This window comes from Cherax quadricarinatus, chromosome 87 (assembly GCF_038502225.1).
Source record: "Cherax quadricarinatus isolate ZL_2023a chromosome 87, ASM3850222v1, whole genome shotgun sequence".
NCBI lineage: Eukaryota > Metazoa > Arthropoda > Malacostraca > Decapoda > Parastacidae > Cherax > Cherax quadricarinatus.
The window spans coordinates 1909519-1929490 of NC_091378.1; the positions used below are offsets into that span (position 1 = coordinate 1909519).

General features: G+C 39.5%; 1 protein-coding gene across 4 annotated transcripts in view; it reads left to right on the forward strand.

Moving 5' to 3' along the window:
* The window catches only part of LOC128703839 (ankyrin repeat domain-containing protein 50), a 125375-nt gene that overhangs the window by 57676 nt on the left and 47727 nt on the right, over positions 1-19972 (forward strand). For all 4 annotated transcript variants that reach the window (XM_070103727.1, XM_070103728.1, XM_070103726.1 and 1 more), the window contains 3 exons: positions 4343-4449; positions 4917-5086; positions 19745-19929. In XM_070103727.1, coding sequence (XP_069959828.1) covers positions 4343-4449; positions 4917-5086; positions 19745-19929 — 462 coding nt within the window. The remainder of the gene's footprint in view (positions 1-4342; positions 4450-4916; positions 5087-19744; positions 19930-19972) is intronic.

A 19972-nucleotide genomic window follows, 5' to 3' on the forward strand; every position in this document is an offset into this window, starting at 1 on the left:
CTGCTCCAGAAGTGTTTTCAGTTGGTGTAGGATTATTGTCATTTCTTGCCAGTCTTTTTTTTTCCCTCTTGGCCCTAAAAAACTTCTGTCTCTAGAGAGGTTGTGGCTCCCCTCTTTTGTTTCCCATAGTCTGGCTGGTCTGTGTCTTCTAGTCCCCTTTAGGTGATGTGCCTGGCAGCATTCATTGTAGCATTTTCTTTCATGGATTGATGAGTGACACATTTCTGGGTGAAATAAGTAACAGGAGGGGAAGTTGCACTCTCCTGTTGTCATGCAGGTGCAGCAGTTTTTGGGATGGTCAGAGGTGCATGTCCCACCTGTTTTACCAGATATACCATGCTTGCAGATACCCAAGGCATTGTATTTACATAGATTGTGACTCTGCTCGCTAGGATTTATTGTAGCTGCATTTGCTGCTGGTACATTTATTTTTCTCGTTTCCTCCCTATCTTTCACCCCTGTATGAACATCAGTGCTTCCACCAGGTTTTGCTGGTAGTGTGTCAACATTATTTCCTGAGGCATCATCCCCTTTTGATCCATCTCCAGCAGTATCTATTTTGAACCTCTGTGGACTGAATAACATTGTCTTCACTGTCCTCCAGGACAACACTAGTACCCTCATGAGCACTGTCTTCCAGGACATCACTAGAACCCTCTGGAGCACTTTCCTCCAGGACAACACTGACACCCTCAGGAGCACTGTCCAAGACAGCCCCGTCCCTACCACCCATCGTACTTGTATAACCTGTTTACCTAATTGAGTTTACTTGGGTGAACGGACAGTGAAAGATTAATTATCAGTTCAGAGGAAGGGAATATGGAGGAAATGGGTCTGTAAAATACAAGGTGAACCATAGAATAAACAAAGGTTACATGGTAAGTGGTGTGTTGTACTTGTGGAAAGAAAGAAGTCTTTCTGTGGAGGCAAAATGGGATAGTGTACCAGAATATAGTGATGCCAACACTTTTATATGGGTTTGAGGCATGGGCTTTAAACACTGCAGCAAGGAGGAGGTTAGAGGCAGAGGGGATGTCATGTTTCAGAGTGATGTGTAGAGTGAATATTATGCAGAGAATTTGGAACGTAGATATTAGAAGGTGTGGAGTTACAGTGGGTATAATTCAGAGGACTGAGGAAAGATTGTTGAGGTGGCTTGAACATTTAGAGGATGGAGCAGAATAGGATGACCAAGAGGGTGTAGAAGGCCACAGGTGAAAAGGAGGGGCAGGGGTCATCCCAGAAGGCTTTCAAGTTAAATAGGCTTGAGCATCCAGTGGACATGTGTGAGCATGCTAAATAGGAGTGAATGGAGACAAGTTGTTTTTAATGGATGTGCTGTTTGAGTGTGAACAAGGTAACATTTATGAAGGAATTAGGGAAGCCAGTTAGCTGTACCTGAGTCCTAGAGGTAGGATGGGCAGTGCTTGCACTGGAAAGGAGGAGTAGGGATGTTGTGGTTGGAGGGTAATCTAATTGTGGTGTCAGCATACTTCTGGAAAAATGGCAGTTGAATGAAGGATGAAGAATATTTCCTTCTCTGGGTCATCCTGTCTTGGCAGGAGGTTTATATAAACTGACATATGGTAGAATATATATGTGTATACCAGGAAAAGTGTACGGTAAGGTTATAATTGAAAGAATTAGAGGTAAGGCAGAATGTAGGATTGCGGATGAGCAAGGAGGTTTCAGAGTGGGTAGGGGATGTGTAGATCAAGTGTTTACATTGAAGCATATATGTGAAAAGTATTTAGATAAAGGTAGGGAAGTTTTTATTGCATTTATGGATTTAAAAAGGGCATATGATAGAGTGGATAGGGGAGCAATGTGGCAGATGTTGCAAGTACATATATGGAATAGGTGGTAAGTTACTAAATGCTGTAAAGAGTTTTTATGAGGATAGTGAGGCTCAGGTTAGGGTGTGTAGAAGAGAGGGAGACTACTTCCCGGTAAAAGTAGGTCTTAGACAGGGATGTGTAATGTCACCATGGTTGTTTAATATATTTATAGATGGGGTTGTAAAAGAAGTAAATGCTAGGGTGTTCAGGAGAGGGGTGGGATTAAATTATGGGGAATTAAATACAAAATGGGAATTGACACAGTTGCTTTTTGCTGATGATACTGTGCTTATGGGAGATTCTAAAGAAAAATTGCAAAGGTTAGTGGATGATTTTGGGAGTGTGTGTAAAGGTAGAAAGTTGAAAGTGAACATAGAAAAGCGTAATGTGATGAGGGTATCAAATGATTTAGATAAAGAAAAATTGGATATCAAATTGGGGAGGAGGAGTATGGAAGAAGTGAATGTTTTCAGATACAGTGGACCCTCGACCAACGATATTCATCCGTTCCTGAGAGCTCATCGTTAGTCGAAATTATCGTTAGTCAAGTTAATTTTCCCCATAAGAAATAATGGAAATCAAATTAATCCATTCCTGACACCCCAAAGTATTAAAAAAAAAAAAATTACCACATGAAATATTAATTTTAATACACACAAACTGAAGAAGACATGTACAATTACATGACACTTACCTTTATTGAAGATCTGGTGATGATTGATAGGATGGGAGGAGGGAAGAGTGTGGATGGTGTTAATGTTTAGAAGGGGAATCCCCTTCCATTAGGACTTGAGGTGTCAAGTCCTTTTCCAGGGTTACTTCCCTTCTTCTTTTAATGCCACTAGAACCAGCTTGAGAGTCACTGGACCTCTGTCGCACAACATATCTGTCCATAGAGCTCTGTACCTCCCGTTCCTTTACGATTTGTCTAAAATGGGCCACAACATTGTCATTGTAACAGTCACCAGCACGGCTTGCAATAGCTGTGTTAGGGTGATTTTCATCCATAAAGGTTTGCAGTTCAACCCACTTTGCACACATTTCCTTAATCTTTGAAGTAGGCACAATGGATTCCACAACTGGCATAGGCATCTCAGGGTTAGCCCCAAACCCTTCAAAATCTTTCTTAATTTCCATACTAATTCTCACCCTTTTTATCACAGGGTTGGCACTAGAAGCTTTCTTGGGGCCCATGGTGACTTATTTTGCAGGTGCAATCACTAAAAACGCTGTGATAATATGAAATGTTCCGATTGTATGTTTGGATGCGATGGCGGTGGCTGGCTTGTAAACACTGCGCAGGCCACACGTGGACACGTCTCGAACGGAACGAATCGTGTTGGTCGAGTTTTTTAGCGCTAGTTGAGGCAAAATTTTTGCGTTAAAATGTATTGCTATTCAGATTTAACGTTATATGATGCCATCGTTTGTCGAGGGTCCACTGTACTTGGGAGTTGACGTGTCGGCGGATGGATTCATGAAGGATGAGGTTAATCATAGAATTGATGAGGGAAAAAAGGTGAGTGGTGCGTTGAGGTATATGTGGAGACAAAAAACGTTATCTATGGAGGCAAAGAAGGGAATGTATGAAAGTACATGTATAGCAGTACCAGCACTCTTATATGGGTGTGAAGCTTGGGTTGTGAATGCAGCAGCGAGGAGGCGGTTGGAGGCAGTGGAGATGTCCTGTCTAAGGGCAATGTGTGGTGTAAATATTATGCAGAAAATTTGGAGTGTGGAAATTAGGAGAAGGTGTGGAGTTAATAAAAGTATTAGTCAGAGGGATGAAAGGGGTTGCTGAGGTGGTTTGGTCATTTAGAGAGAATGGATCAAAGTAGAATGACATGGAGAGCGTATAAATCTGTAGGGGAAGGAAGGCGGGGTAGGGATCATCCTCGAAAAGGTTGGAAGGAAGGGGTAAGAGAGGTTTTGTGGGTGAGGGGCTTGGACTTCCAGCAGGCGTGCATGAGCGTGTTCGATAGGAGTGAATGGAGACGAATGGTATTTGGGACCTGATGATCTGTTGGAGTGTGAGCAGGGTAATATTTAGTGAAGGGATTCAGGGAAACCGGTTATTTTTATATAGTCGGACTTGAGTCCTGGAAATGGGAAGTACAATGCCTCCACTCTAAAGGAGGGGTTCGGGATATTAGCAGTTTGGCGGGATATGTTGTGTATCTTTATACATATATGCTTCTAAACTGTTGTGTTCTGAGCACCTCTGCAGAAACAGTGATTATGTGTGAGTGAGGTGAAAGTGTTGAATGATGATGAAAGTATTTTCTTTTTGGGGATTTTCTTTCTTTTTGGGTCACCCTGCCTCGGTGGGAGACGGCCGACTTGTTAAAAAAAATAATAATAATAATATAGGCATTCTCTTTAATGCTTTGAATAAATTTGATTTATGAATAAATTTTGTACTTTTTATTATGTATCTTATGAAATGTCTTTTAAAATACTGTAAACTACTTTATATTTCAATACAAATGAGCACGTCTTTGCAGGGACAGAGTCCTCTTCACTGGGCTGCACAACAAGGACATCTAGGTGCTGTTAATACATTACTTGACTTTCATGCATACCCAAACTACACCCAGACAACAGATGACAGGTGAAAAACTCCATCAGATAGGACTTGATATGATAATGCATTGTATATATATTGAGTAGTCCAAGGTGCTATTGTAGAAATGACTGCTAGGGACCTGCTGCTTTGTACTAGTAGTGGTAATGATTTTTTAGGTGTACTGTTTGTAAGTGTGGATGTTTGTAATGTAGTAAAGTTGTAAAATAAAGTAAATTAGTGTATTTTCCATGCCACAAAGTATTGCTGGACCTGCTAATCCCAGAACTGTAATTGAAGCCCCCTGTCCATCTTTGTTTATATATTTGCAGTCATTTATTACTAATTGAATAGAGTTATAAGTAATAATATGTTTAGGTACACCTTTTAGACTAAAATCATCCATTTGTAAGTTCTGTGGGTGAGTTGTTGAAGCGTTGGGTCTTCTGTATGTATGGACCATGACTAGAGTCCCTGTCCATTTTTCTGATAATTCATAATAATACTATGTCCAGGTACACACCCCTAGACTGTGCATATGTTGCTGAGCAGCTGGAGGTTGCACAGGTTTTGATGGAAGCTGGAGGATTGTCAGTCACAAGGATTATGGAGTTTGCAGCCACAAAGATTCAAGCTGTAGTGCGCAGCTATTTAACTCGCAAACGTTACCGTCTGAAGAAATCCGGTAAGGATAATAGAAATAAAGGGATATATTTTTTGTTTGTTTTAGACTGTAAAAATATTAGTACAGCGGAACCTTGGTTTTCGTTTTTAATTCATTCCAGAGAGTCTGACAAAAACCACAATCGACAATAACTAAAGCAATATCTCCCATAAGAAATAATGTAAATCCAATTAATCCGTTCCAGACACCCAAAAATATTAACAAAAAAATTTTTTATAGAGAATAACTGTAGTTTTACATACAGAAAACAATGAGAAATAAATAAAAAGCACTAATTTTAATGGATAAAGGAACATTTAACCCTTTGACTGTCGCGGCCGTATATATACGTTTTACGAGGTACCGTTTTTGACGTATATATACAGTACTCGGATATATTCACAGACACGCACATGCATATATATATACATACATCTAGTAGGTAAAATGAAAGGGGGTAAGGCAGCCGGGATTGATGGGATAAAGATAGAAATGTTAAAAGCAGGTGGGGATATAGTTTTGGAGTGGTTGGTGCAATTATTTAATAAATGTATGGAAGAGGGTAAGGTACCTAGGGATTGGCAGAGAGCATGCATAGTTCCTTTGTATAAAGGCAAAGGGGATAAAAGAGAGTGCAAAAATTATAGGGGGATAAGTCTGTTGAGTATACCTGGTAAAGTGTATGGTAGAGTTATAATTGAAAGAATTAAGAGTAAGACGGAGAATAGGATAGCAGATGAACAAGGAGGCTTTAGGAAAGGTAGGGGGTGTGTGGACCAGGTGTTTACAGTGAAACATATAAGTGAACAGTATTTAGATAAGGCTAAAGAGGTCTTTGTGGCATTTATGGATTTGGAAAAGGCGTATGACAGGGTGGATAGGGGGGCAATGTGGCAGATGTTGCAAGTGTATGGTGTAGGAGGTAGGTTACTGAAAGCAGTGAAGAGTTTTTACGAGGATAGTGAGGCTCAAGTTAGAGTATGTAGGAAAGAGGGAAATTTTTTCCCAGTAAAAGTAGGCCTTAGACAAGGATGTGTGATGTCTCCGTGGTTGTTTAATATATTTATAGATGGGGTTGTAAGAGAAGTAAATGCGAGGGTCTTGGCAAGAGGCGTGGAGTTAAAAGATAAAGAATCACACACAAAGTGGGAGTTGTCACAGCTGCTCTTTGGTGATGACACTGTGCTCTTGGGAGATTCTGAAGAGAAGTTGCAGAGATTGGTGGATGAATTTGGTAGGGTATGCAAAAGAAGAAAATTAAAAGTGAATACAGGAAAGAGTAAGGTGATGAGGATAACAAAAAGATTAGGTGATGAAAGATTGGATATCAGATTGGAGGGAGAGAGTATGGAGGAGGTGAATGTATTCGGATATTTGGGAGTGGACGTGTCAGCGGATGGGTCTATGAAAGATGAGGTGAATCATAGAATTGATGAGGGGAAAAGGGTGAATTGTGCACTTAGGAGTCTGTGGAGACAAAACTTTGTCCTTGGAGGCAAAGAGGGGAATGTATGAGAGTATAGTTTTACCAACGCTCTTATATGGGTGTGAAGCATGGGTGATGAATGTTGCAGCGAGGAGAAGGCTGGAGGCAGTGGAGATGTCATGTCTGAGGGCAATGTGTGGTGTGAATATAATGCAGAGAATTCGTAGTTTGGAAGTTAGGAGGAGGTGCGGGATTACCAAAACTGTTGTCCAGAGAGCTGAGGAAGGGTTGTTGAGGTGGTTTGGACATGTAGAGAGAATGGAGCGAAACAGAATGACTTCAAGAGTGTATCAGTCTGTAGTGGAAGGAAGGCGGGGTAGGGGTCAGCCTAAGAAAGGTTGGAGGGAGGGCGTAAAGGAGGTTTTGTGTGCGAGGGGCTTGGACTTCCAGCAGGCATGCATGAGCGTGTTTGATAGGAGTGAATGGAGACAAATGGTTTTTAATACTTAACGTGCTGTTGGAGTGTGAGCAAAGTAACATTTATGAAGGGGTTCAGGGAAACCGGCAGGCCGGACTTGAGTCCTGGAGATGGGAAGTACAGTGCCTGCACTCTGAAGGAGGGGTGTTAATGTTGCAGTTTAAAAACTGTAGTGTAAAGCACCCTTCTGGCAAGACAGTGATGGAGTGAATGATGGTGAAAGTTTTTCCTTTTCAGGCCACCCTGCCTTGGTGGGAATCGGCCAGTGTGATAATAAAAAAAATATACTCATAACTTCTAGCGGCTTCAAATCAAGAAGGAGAAAGCTGGTAGGCCCATATGTGAGAGAATGGGTCTGTGTGGTCAGTGTGCACCACATAAAAAAAATCCTGGAGCACGCAGTGCATAATGAGAAAAAAAAAACTCCGACCGTTTTTTTTTTAATTAAAATGCCGAATTTGTGGTCTATTTTCGTATAGTATTTATGGTTGTATTCTCGTTTTCTTGGTCTCATTTGATAGAATGGAAAACTTATTATAGGAAAAGAGATGATTTTGATTGATTTTACTATAAAAAAAAACCTGGAATGGAGCTCAAAGTAGGGAAAATGTTTGATTTTTGCCAATGTTCAAAAGTAAGCTAATGACATCATTGTCCAATATATGTCCAACTAGCCATTCTGATATACAGTCATGAATGGGTTGATGTTATTTATACAATTATTACAGTATTGGAGTAGTCTGCATAATAGTAAATTTTCTATTTTTTTGTTTGAATAAAAATTCAAAATAGAAAGCAAGAGTAATATCAGAGGGGCCTGGAGACTTGACTGATGAACAAAGAAAATGTTATTTTAGAGCCAGGAATGTCTGCATTGTTCATTCTGGACCTTATTTTGAAATTGTCATATTTTTTAATTTTCGTGAAATTGGCCAAATTGCAAATTTCTGACCACGTTATTGGGTAGTTGAAATTGGTAAATGGGCAGTTTCTTGTACTCAATCGATAAAAAAAATGGAGTTCTAAAGAAATAGCTATGAGTTTGGTCGACTGAAACAAAAGAATTAGCCGAAAATAGGGCTCAAAGTGGGCGAAATCGCCGATTTGTAAATATCGCCAAGGTCGCTAACTTCGCAAGAGCATAATTCCATCAGTTTTCCATCAATTTTTTTTTTTGTGTGTGTCATTACAATCGGGAAAAGATTCTCTATCATTTCATAAGAAAAAATAATTTTTTTTTTAAATTTTGCGACACCAGGAGACACCTCAGGATTGGGGGTTGCGACAGTCAAGGAGTTAAATTAGTTTTACCTTTATTGATGCTTGTTGGCATATGGAAGATGGTGAGGAGGGGAGAGGGAGGAGAGTTTATTGTTTGGAAGAGGAATATCCTTCCATAAGGACTTCAGGTATCAAGTCCCTACCCGGGGTTACTTCCCTTCTTTGTCTTTTACTAGCACTAGGACCAGCTTGAGAGTCACTGTACCCCTGTTGCACAAAAAATCTGTCCAGAGAGGTCTGTTTCTGGCATCTCTTTAAGATTTGCCTAAAATGGGGCACAGCATTGTTGTTGATGAGGACTTCATGTACATCCTGGCAAGATCGACCACACATATGCCACTTTCGTACTTTTCTACAAGTTCTTTATTGAATTCTAGCATGTTTCTCACCTTCTTTATCAAAGGGCTGACACTCAGAACTTTCTTTGGCTCCATGGTGGCTTATTTAGCAGTCGCACTCAATAAACTAGCACAAAAAACTATAGATTATTACGAAATGTTTCATATGAATGTGCAGGGTAATGTTCACTCGACAAGAAACAAAGCCAGACTGACTCATAATGCATGTGTGGGATGCTTTGTGTGGGCGCGGGCGCGCGGACACGTTCAGTACGGCAGATGAAAACCAAGGTGATGAATGAAAACTTGGACAATATTTTGACAAAAAAAAAGTCGTCGAAAACCAAATTTGATGAAAACCAAGGTTCCACTGTATTATAAAATATTGTTATAATCAACACTCTGTTTTGAGTTTATTTTTGCACTCTGTGACCCCTGTGAGTTTAGCACTTCCCTATAATATATATCTAAATACTGTAAGCTGTAAGTAAGCTAGTAATGGAGATTTTACCTGTACCTCAAATAAGATCATGATTGTTGTGGAAGACAATAGTACATAGCAGTGTAATAAAATTAAATTAAATACAGTTAATATTCTATCATCTGAGAAAAAGGTTCACCAAATTTTCACAAAATTTCTTTTAATACACTAAGGTAGAGTGACCAAAAAAAAAAAAAAAAGGAAACACTGAATGAGGGAGTGTTTCCCCTTTCCTTAGGCCACCCAACCTTGTTGGGAGACAGACATTGTGTTAAAAAAAGGTTTCGCACTAGATAATTGTGTCATTTTATGGTTCCTTTCTTTTGAATTTTTTTCATCATTTTCTGGTTACGTGCTGAATCAAATAAGACTGCCACATGTTACAGGAAGCAAAATACAGGAGGGCACCGTATATATGTAAAGTTTTCAGTGGTCCACATTTTCACTAGCTTTCAATTGAGCCATTGTTCCACCTGCCGGTGACAATCACTGGTCTACCAGGAGGATATACCAGGGATCAACGCCTCCATGGCCCGGTCCATGACCAGGCCTCCCAGTGGATCAGGACCTGTTCAACCAGGCTGTTACTGTTGGCCACACGTAGTCCAACATATGAACTACAGCCCAGCTGATCCGGCACTGACGTTAGGTATCTGTCCAACTCGCTCTTGAAGACAACCAGGGGTCTATTGGAATTCTCCTTATGGCTGGTGGGAAGCTGTTGAACAGTCTTGGGCCACGGACACTTATTGTGTTTTCTCTCAGAGGTCATGTAGTATTAATACAATACTGAAATTCAAACAACAAAACACAGAGTTTAAGGAGTTTTTAAAAAATTCTATGGTTGATTTTATTTTATTTTTATCTGCTTTGGTGCTAGTAAACAACTTTTAATTCAAAGAACTGAAGCTAACTTCCCTTTCCTTGAAATGAATCAAATCAGATTGCTTCCCTATGGGTTTAGCACCTTTCCCAGGAATGTAATCATATTGTAAAAAATATTATCTGCACTAATCATTAAAATGACCATACTGCATTACCTTCAATAAAATATTGCTGCACTAGTGTTAATATTAAAACTCATTATCAGAATCTGAGAAAACAGCATACAGTAGGGCATGTTACGTTTCAGGCTACTGCTGTAAAGTGGAATGCCCTTTTTTTTCCACTTATAATGCATATAAATACTAGATAACAAGTTTACACTAACATATATTAAGTTAGCAATAGAACTAAGCATTAAAAAAAATAAAAAAGTAAAATATACATATAGTAAACTCATTACTTACCTTAAAATATTTGTAGTCTTAATGTAGGGTGAGATGAGTAGTATTTATTGTAAGAAATCAGGTGTTGTAGGTATGGTAGCCAGCCAGGCCACTCCACCCCATTCACTTAACATTTAAAGTGTCCCAGAGCTATAAAATGTATATACAATCCACTCATTACTTACCTTAAAATATTTCTAGTCTTAATGTAGGGTGAGAGTTGAATAAATGAGATAAAACAAATAAACAAGAGAGAGAATGAGTAAATGAGAGAGAGGACAGACACGCGGAGGTTGTATTATACCATAATACAAACACTTTAGATTTCCACTACTCAAGTCCAGCTATATAAAAATAACCAGTTTCCCTGAATTTTCTTTTTAGTAAGCTATACAGGAAAAGGGGTTACTAGCCCATTGTTCCCAGCATTTTAGTTGACTTTTACAACACACATGGCTTATGGAGGAAAGATTCTTATTCCACTTATTCCTGCACTTTAAAGGAGGGGTTTGGGATACTGGCAGTTTGGAGGGATATGTTATATATCTTTATACGTATATGCTTCTAAACTGTTGTATCTGGGCGCCTCTGCAAAGACGCTGATTATGTATGAGTGAGGTAAAAGTGTTGAATGATGATGAAAGTATTTTCTTCTTGGGGATTTTCTTTTTTGGGTCACCCTGCCTTGGTGGGAGACAGCCGACTTGTTGAAAAAAAAAAAAACTTCACATCGTGTACAATGTAAAGTGTTTGTATTATTCTCTCTCTCATTAATAATAGTAATAATAATACAGCAATAATAATAATAAATAGAATATTGTTTAGCTTCCAACACATGCTTTTTCTCTCTCGTTACCACCAGTAATATTATATTATTGTGTACATATTTTCTTTGGTGTTGAACTAGAGAAAACGTTATTCTTTCCGACACTCCGACAACTAGAAAAACATTTCATATTTATGTTAATTTATTCTACTGTGGGGTGCATTCATCATGTCCATGTGTTACGTAGCATGTTTATTACATAATTTTGAAAAAAATATCATAGATGGATTATTGATAATGTGTATATTAACGTAATATACGACATTTAATGTGCCTCAGAGTGATTATTATTGTGTATTATTATTATTATCATTATTAATATGGCATCCTCAAGACTAATAAGACACTCTTAGTGATTTTAATGTGTACCTGCATGCCAACAGTGTGTAAGTTTATTTAAGTACAGGTACACATAAGTATGCAATAATTATCAGAGTATGTACACATATATAAAACATGAAATAATTTTAAAAAACTCAAAATTTTGGAAGGTTTCCAGACATAATGGAGAGACACAGTGCTCGTGTAGAATGGAAACAAACCAGGTGGGATGCGGTGACCATATTAGAAAGTCAGGTGGAGGGAGCCATATAGCGAGTTTTGGTCATAATTTGAAATATCCGTATAAGCAGAATGCCGTAAAACGAAACACCGTAAAGCAGGGCCCTACTCTACTGAGATTGGTAACTCTATAAAGATTATATATAAAAATGTAATCAGTTTGAAATTTAGAACTACGTACAGGCCCATTCCATTAAATGTTACTCTAATGGATTTAATACTCTAATTCCATAATTTAAATTTGCTGAAGTGTTGTGCAGCAGAAAAGAGTAAGCAACACCACATCCAAACTCCAGGTTAGTGAACGTATCAATTCCTTGATGTTTTGCCTGCTTATGAGAATGTATTGATACTGTCTTCTGCATCTGTAAGCTGGGCTTAAGAACCCATAACAAAGTATGTCAACTTGAGCTTCAGTGCTCCGATCTCCCCCATACCTGCATATTTCTCCAGTGTTTGAATTTGGTACTTATTCTCTTCTACCGTTTAATGCCTCATATACTGTATACCTATTTGTACAACAAACAATAATAAAACTCTACGACTAATACAATACATGTAATATAGTATTAGGGTACAGCACTCCAGAAATCATCCCATATGCATATATTCCTACTTTTTTATTAACCCTTAAACGGTTCAAACATATATATACGTTCACACGCGTAGCGCCCAAAACGTATATATATGTTTTCTTTGTCATTCATTCAACATTGCCACAATAAGCCTGAGTCACCTAGACATGAGAGAATGGGTGTGTGCACTCACTGTGTTCCATATTAAAATAATTGGGGATGCCTGGGTACTATATGCTCTTTTTTCCTTATAAAAGAAAAGATTTCTTTTTTCCTCAAAAAATTTAAGGCACTACGCGAGTGAACGTATATATACGTTTGGACCGTTTAAGGGTTAACACATCTGCCATTTCCCACTGAGACAGGGTGACCCAAAAAAGTAGAAACACTTTTATCATCACTGACTCCATCACTGTCTTGTCAGAGGCATGCCTGCACTACAGTTCAATAACTGCAACATATATCCATTGTATTTCCCACCTCCAGGACTCAAGTCCGGCTAACTGGTTTCCCTGAATCCCTTCATAAATGTTACACTGCTCACACTCCAATAGCACATCAAGTATTCTTACATGTATGTACAGTATGGAACATAATTGTTGTGGGGGTTCGGTTGATGGATTTGGAGAACACACACACACAATGGATGGCTTGGTAACGTATATTAATGGTAAATAAGGGAGAGCACCAGGCCTAACCTGTTTGTCTACTATGCCTCGCTTTCAACTACTGACTCCCCGATTTTTTTTATATGGTGCACACTGACCATGGAGACCCATTCTCTCACATGTGGGCCTACCAGCTTTCTCCTGCTTGATTTGAAGCCTCTAGAATTTATGCGTATAGATACGTCAAACACGGTATCTCCTATGACGTACATATACGACCGCGACAGTCAAAGGGTTAAACAACCATGGTGACATTACACATCCCTGTCTAAGACCTACTTTTACTGGGAAGTATTCTCCCTCTCTTCTACACACCCTAACCTGAGCCTCACTATCCTCATAAAAGCTCTTTACAGCATTTAGTAACTTACCACCTATTCCATAAACTTGCAACATCTGCCACATTGCTCCTCTATCCACTCTATCATATGCCTTTTCTAAATCCATAAATGCAATAAAAACTTCCCTACCTTTATCTAAATACTGTTCACATATATGTAGGTAGTAGGTTGGTAGACAGCAACCACCCAGGGAAGTACTACCGTCCTGCCAGATGACTGTGAAACAAAAACCTGTAACTGTTTTGCATGATGGTAGGATTGCTGGTTTCTTTTTCTGTCTCATAAACACGCTAAGATAACAGGGATATCTTGCTACTCCTACTTACACTTTGGTCACACTTCACAGACACGCACATGCATATATATATATACATACATCTAGGTTTTTCTCCTTTTTCTAAATAGCTCTTGTTCTTTTTTATTTCTTCTATTGTCCATGGGGAAGTGGAAAAGAATCTTTCCTCCGTAAGCCATGCGTGTCGTATGAGGCGACTAAAATGCCGGGAGCAATGGGCTAGTAACCCCTTCTCCTGTATACAATTACTAAAAAAGAGAAGAAGAAAAACTTTATAAAACTGGGTTGCTTAAATGTGCGTGGATGTAGTGCGGATGACAAGAAACAGATGATTGCTGATGTTATGAATGAAAAGAAGTTGGATGTCCTGGCCCTAAGCGAAACAAAGCGGAAGGGGGTAGGAGAGTTTCAGTGGGGGGAAATAAATGGGATTAAATCTGGAGTATCTGAGAGAGTTAGAGCAAAGGAAGGGGTAGCAGTAATGTTAAATGATCAGTTATGGAAGGAGAAAAGAGAATATGAATGTGTAAATTCAAGAATTATGTGGATTAAAGTAAAGGTTGGATGCGAGAAGTGGGTCATAATAAGCGTGTATGCACCTGGAGAAGAGAGGAATGCAGAGGAGAGAGAGAGATTTTGGGAGATGTTAAGTGAATGTATAGGAGCCTTTGAACCAAGTGAGAGAGTAATTGTGGTAGGGGACTTGAATGCTAAAGTAGGAGAAACTTTTAGAGAGGGTGTGGTAGGTAAGTTTGGGGTGCCAGGTGTAAATGATAATGGGAGCCCTTTGATTGAACTTTGTATAGAAAGGGGTTTAGTTATAGGTAATACATATTTTAAGAAAAAGAGGATAAATAAGTATACACGATATGATGTAGGGCGAAATGACAGTAGTTTGTTGGATTATGTATTGGTAGATAAAAGACTGTTGAGTAGACTTCAGGATGTACATGTTTATAGAGGGGCCACAGATATATCAGATCACTTTCTAGTTGTAGCTACACTGAGAGTAAAAGGTAGATGGGATACAAGGAGAATAGAAGCATCAGGGAAGAGAGAGGTGAAGGTTTATAAACTAAAAGAGGAGGCAGTTAGGGTAAGATATAAACAGCTATTGGAGGATAGATGGGCTAATGAGAGCATAGGCAATGGGGTCGAAGAGGTATGGGGTAGGTTTAAAAATGTAGTGTTAGAGTGTTCAGCAGAAGTTTGTGGTTACAGGAAAGTGGGTGCAGGAGGGAAGAGGAGCGATTGGTGGAATGATGATGTAAAGAGAGTAGTAAGGGAGAAAAAGTTAGCATATGAGAAGTTTTTACAAAGTAGAAGTGATGCAAGGAGGGAAGAGTATATGGAGAAAAAGAGAGAAGTTAAGAGAGTGGTGAAGCAATGTAAAAAGAGAGCAAATGAGAGAGTGGGTGAGATGTTATCAACAAATTTTGTTGAAAATAAGAAAAAGTTTTGGAGTGAGATTAACAAGTTAAGAAAACCTAGAGAACAAATGGATTTGTCAGTTAAAAATAGGAGAGGAGAGTTATTAAATGGAGAGGTAGAGGTATTGGGAAGATGGAAGGAATATTTTGAGGAATTGTTAAATGTTGATGAAGATAGGGAAGCTGTGATTTCGTGTATAGGGCAAGGAGGAATAACATCTTGTAGGAGTGAGGAAGAGCCAGTTGTGAGTGTGGGGGAAGTTCGTGAGGCAGTAGGTAAAATGAAAGGGGGTAAGGCAGCCGGGATTGATGGGATAAAGATAGAAATGTTAAAAGCAGGTGGGGATATAGTTTTGGAGTGGTTGGTGCAATTATTTAATAAATGTATGGAAGAGGGTAAGGTACCTAGGGATTGGCAGAGAGCATGCATAGTTCCTTTGTATAAAGGCAAAGGGGATAAAAGAGAGTGCAAAAATTATAGGGGGATAAGTCTGTTGAGTGTACCTGGTAAAGTGTATGGTAGAGTTATAATTGAAAGAATTAAGAGTAAGACGGAGAATAGGATAGCAGATGAACAAGGAGGCTTTAGGAAAGGTAGGGGGTGTGTGGACCAGGTGTTTACAGTGAAACATATAAGTGAACAGTATTTAGATAAGGCTAAAGAGGTCTTTGTGGCATTTATGGATTTGGAAAAGGCGTATGACAGGGTGGATAGGGGGGCAATGTGGCAGATGTTGCAAGTGTATGGTGTAGGAGGTAGGTTACTGAAAGCAGTGAAGAGTTTTTACGAGGATAGTGAGGCTCAAGTTAGAGTATGTAGGAAAGAGGGAAATTTTTTCCCAGTAAAAGTAGGCCTTAGACAAGGATGTGTGATGTCACCGTGGTTGTTTAATATATTTATAGATGGGGTTGTAAGAGAAGTAAATGCGAGGGTCTTGGCAAGAGGCGTGGAGTTAAAAGATAAAGAATCACACACAAAGTGGGAGTTGTCACAGCTGCTCTTTGCCGATGACACTGTGCTCTTGGGAGATTCTGAAGAGAAGTTGCAGAGATTGGTGGATGAATTTGGTAGGGTGTGCAAAAGAAGAAAATTAAAGGTGAATACAGGAAAGAGTAAGGTTATGAGGATAACAAAAAGATTAGGTGATGAAAGATTGAATATCAGATTGGAGGGAGAGAGTATGGAGGAGGTGAACGTATTCAGATATTTGGGAGTGGACGTGTCAGCGGATGGGTCTATGAAAGATGAGGTGAATCATAGAATTGATGAGGGAAAAAGAGTGAGTTGTGCACTTAGGAGTCTGTGGAGACAAAGAACTTTGTCCTTGGAGGCAAAGAGGGGAATGTATGAGAGTATAGTTTTACCAACGCTCTTATATGGGTGTGAAGCGTGGGTGATGAATGTTGCAGCGAGGAGAAGGCTGGAGGCAGTGGAGATGTCATGTCTGAGGGCAATGTGTGGTGTGAATATAATGCAGAGAATTCGTAGTTTGGAAGTTAGGAGGAGGTGCAGGATTACCAAAACTGTTGTCCAGAGGGCTGAGGAAGGGTTGTTGAGGTGGTTCGGACATGTAGAGAGAATGGAGCGAAACAGAATGACTTCAAGAGTGTATCAGTCTGTAGTGGAAGGAAGGCGGGGTAGGGGTCGGCCTAGGAAGGGTTGGAGGGAGGGGGTAAAGGAGGTTTTGTGTGCGAGGGGCTTGGACTTCCAGCAGGCATGCGTGAGCGTGTTTGATAGGAGTGAATGGAGACAAATGGTTTTTAATACTTGACGTGCTGTTGGAGTGTGAGCAAAGTAACATTTATGAAGGGATTCAGGGAAACCGGCAGGCCGGACTTGAGTCCTGGAGATGGGAAGTACAGTGCCTGCACTCTGAAGGAGGGGTGTTAATGTTGCAGTTTAAAAACTGTAGTGTAAAGCACCCTTCTGGCAAGACAGTGATGGAGTGAATGATGGTGAAAGTTTTTCTTTTTCGGGCCACCCTGCCTTGGTGGGAATCGGCCGGTGTGATAATAAAAAAAAAAAAAAAATATATGCTTCAATGTAAACACTTGATCTACACATCCCCTACCCACTCTGAAACCTCCTTGTTCGTCCGCAATTCTACATTCTGTCTTACCTCTAATTCTTTCAATTATAACCCTACCGTATACTTTTCCTGGTATACTCAGTAAACTTATTCCTCTATAATTTTTACAATCTCTTTTGTCCCCTTTCCCTTTATATAAAGGGACTATACATGCTCTCTGCCAATCCCTAGGTACCTTCCCCTCTTTCATACATTTATTAAACAAAAGTACCAACCACTCCAACACTATATCCCCCCCTGCTTTTAACATTTCTGTCATGATCCCATCAGTTCCAGCTGCTTTACCCCCTTTCATTCTATGTAATGCCTCACGTACCTCCACCACACTTACAGTCTGCTCTTCTTCACTCCTAAAAGATGGTATACCTCCCTGGCCAGTGCATGAAATTACCGCCTCCCTTTCTTCCTTAACATTTAAAAGTTCCTCAAAATATTCTCGCCATCTACCTAATACCTCCCTCTCCCCATCTACTAACTCCCCTACTCTGTTTTTAACTGACAAATCCATACTTTCCCTAGGCTTTCTTAACTTGTTTAACTCACTCCAAAATTTTTTCTTATTTTCATTAAAATTTCTTGACAGTGCCTCTCCCACTCTTTCATCTGCTCTCCTTTTGCACTCTCTCACCACTCTCTTCACCTTTCTTTTACTCTCCATATACTCTGCTCTTCTTATAACACTTCTGCTTTGTAAAAACCTCTCGTAAGCTACCTTTTTCTCTTTTACCACACCCTTTACTTCATCATTCCACCAATCAGTCCTCTTTCCTCCTGCCCCCACCCTCCTATAACCACAAACTTCTGCCCCACATTCTAATACTGCATTTTTAAAACTATTCCAACCCTCTTCAACCCCCCCACTACTCATCTTTGCACTAGCCCACCTTTCTGCCAATAGTCGCTTATATCTCGCCCGAACTTCCTCCTCCCTTAGTTTATACACTTTCACCTCCCTCTTACTTGTTGTTGCCACCTTCCTCTTTTCCCATCTACCTCTTACTCTAACTGTAGCTACAACTAAATAATGATCCGATATATCAGTTGCCCCTCTATAAACATGTACATCCTGGAGCCTACCCATCAACCTTTTATCCACCAATACATAATCTAACAAACTACTTTCATTACGTGCTACATCATACCTTGTATATTTATTTATCCTCTTTTTCATAAAATATGTATTACTTATTACCAAATTTCTTTCTACACATAGCTCAATTAAAGGCTCCCCATTTACATTTACCCCTGGCACCCCAAAATTACCTACTACTCCCTCCATAACATTTTTACCCACTTTAGCATTGAAATCCCCAACCACCATTACTCTCACACTTGATTCAAAACTCCCCACGCATTCACTCAACATTTCCCAGAATCTCTCTCTCTCCTCTACACTTCTCTCTTCTCCAGGTGCATACACGCTTACTATAACCCACTTTTCACATCCAATCTTTATTTTACTCCACATAATCCTTGAATTTATACATTTGTAGTCCCTCTTTTCCTGCCATAGCTTATCCTTCAACATTATTGCTACTCCTTCTTTAGCTCTAACTCTATTTGAAACCCCTGACCTAATCCCATTTATTCCTCTCCATTGAAACTCTCCCACCCCCTTCAGCTTTGTTTCACTTAAAGCCAGGGCATCCAGTTTCTTCTCATTCATAACATCCACAATCATCTCTTTCTTATCATTTGCACAACATCCACGCACATTCAGACTTCCCACTTTGACAATTTTCTTCTTCTTATTCTTTTTAGTAATCTTTACAGGAAAAGGGGTTACTAGCCCATTGTTCCCGGCATTTTAGTTGACTTTTACAATACGCATGGCTTACGGAGGAAAGATTCTTATTCCACTTCCCCATGGATATAAAAGGAAAAGTAATAAGACCAAGAACTATTAAGATAAAATCAAAGAAAACTCAGATGAGTGTGTATAAATAAACGTGTACATGTATGTGTAGTGTGACCTAAGTGTAAGTAGAAGTAGCAAGACGTACCTGTAATCTTGCATATTTATGAGACAGACAAAAGACACCAGCAATCCTACCATTATGTAAAACAATTACAGGCTTTCGTTTTACACTCACTTGGCAGGACGGTAGTACCTCCCTGGGTGGTTGCTGTCTACCAACCTACTACCTACCAATAATATTATTATTACAATAATATTATTATTATTATTATTATTATTATTATTATTATTATTATTTTTTTTTTCAACAAGTCGGCCATGGGGAAGTGGAAAAAACTTCCTCCATAAGCCATGCACGTTGTAAGAGGCGACTAAGATGCCAAGAGCAAGGGGCTGGCTAGTAACCCCTTCTCCTGTATAAATTACTAAATATAAAAAGAACTTTCGTTTTTGTTTTTAGGTCACCTGCCTTGGTGGGATATGGCCGGTGTGTTAAAAAAAATTAGGGATGTGTTAAAAAACCTGTAGGGGGTCATGCAGTGCAGCTTAAGGAATGGCAGGCAGTTGGGTTTGATCAAAGGAGCAGGGAGGGGGGGTAGCTCAAATTAGTTGGATTAAGAGTACTTCACCAGCATCCAGGCACCGGCCTTAAAAGTTCGGATAGTCGACGATAACTGCATTTCATAAATTTGTAATATTTCAGGCACAAATGTATCTGATAATGGAAATACAAGAAATTCTTCCAATTCACTGGTGATGGAGATTAAGCAGACACCTTCTACAAAACCTATAGCAATAGCAGAAAAAGCCAGTTTATGCCATCTAAAAGGCTCTTCTCTACTGAACAGTGACACTAAGGATGCACAAGGAGTCTTAGAAAAGCAAGAGGTATAAGCAGTGAGTGAATATTTGACAGTCTTGTTATAGTGTT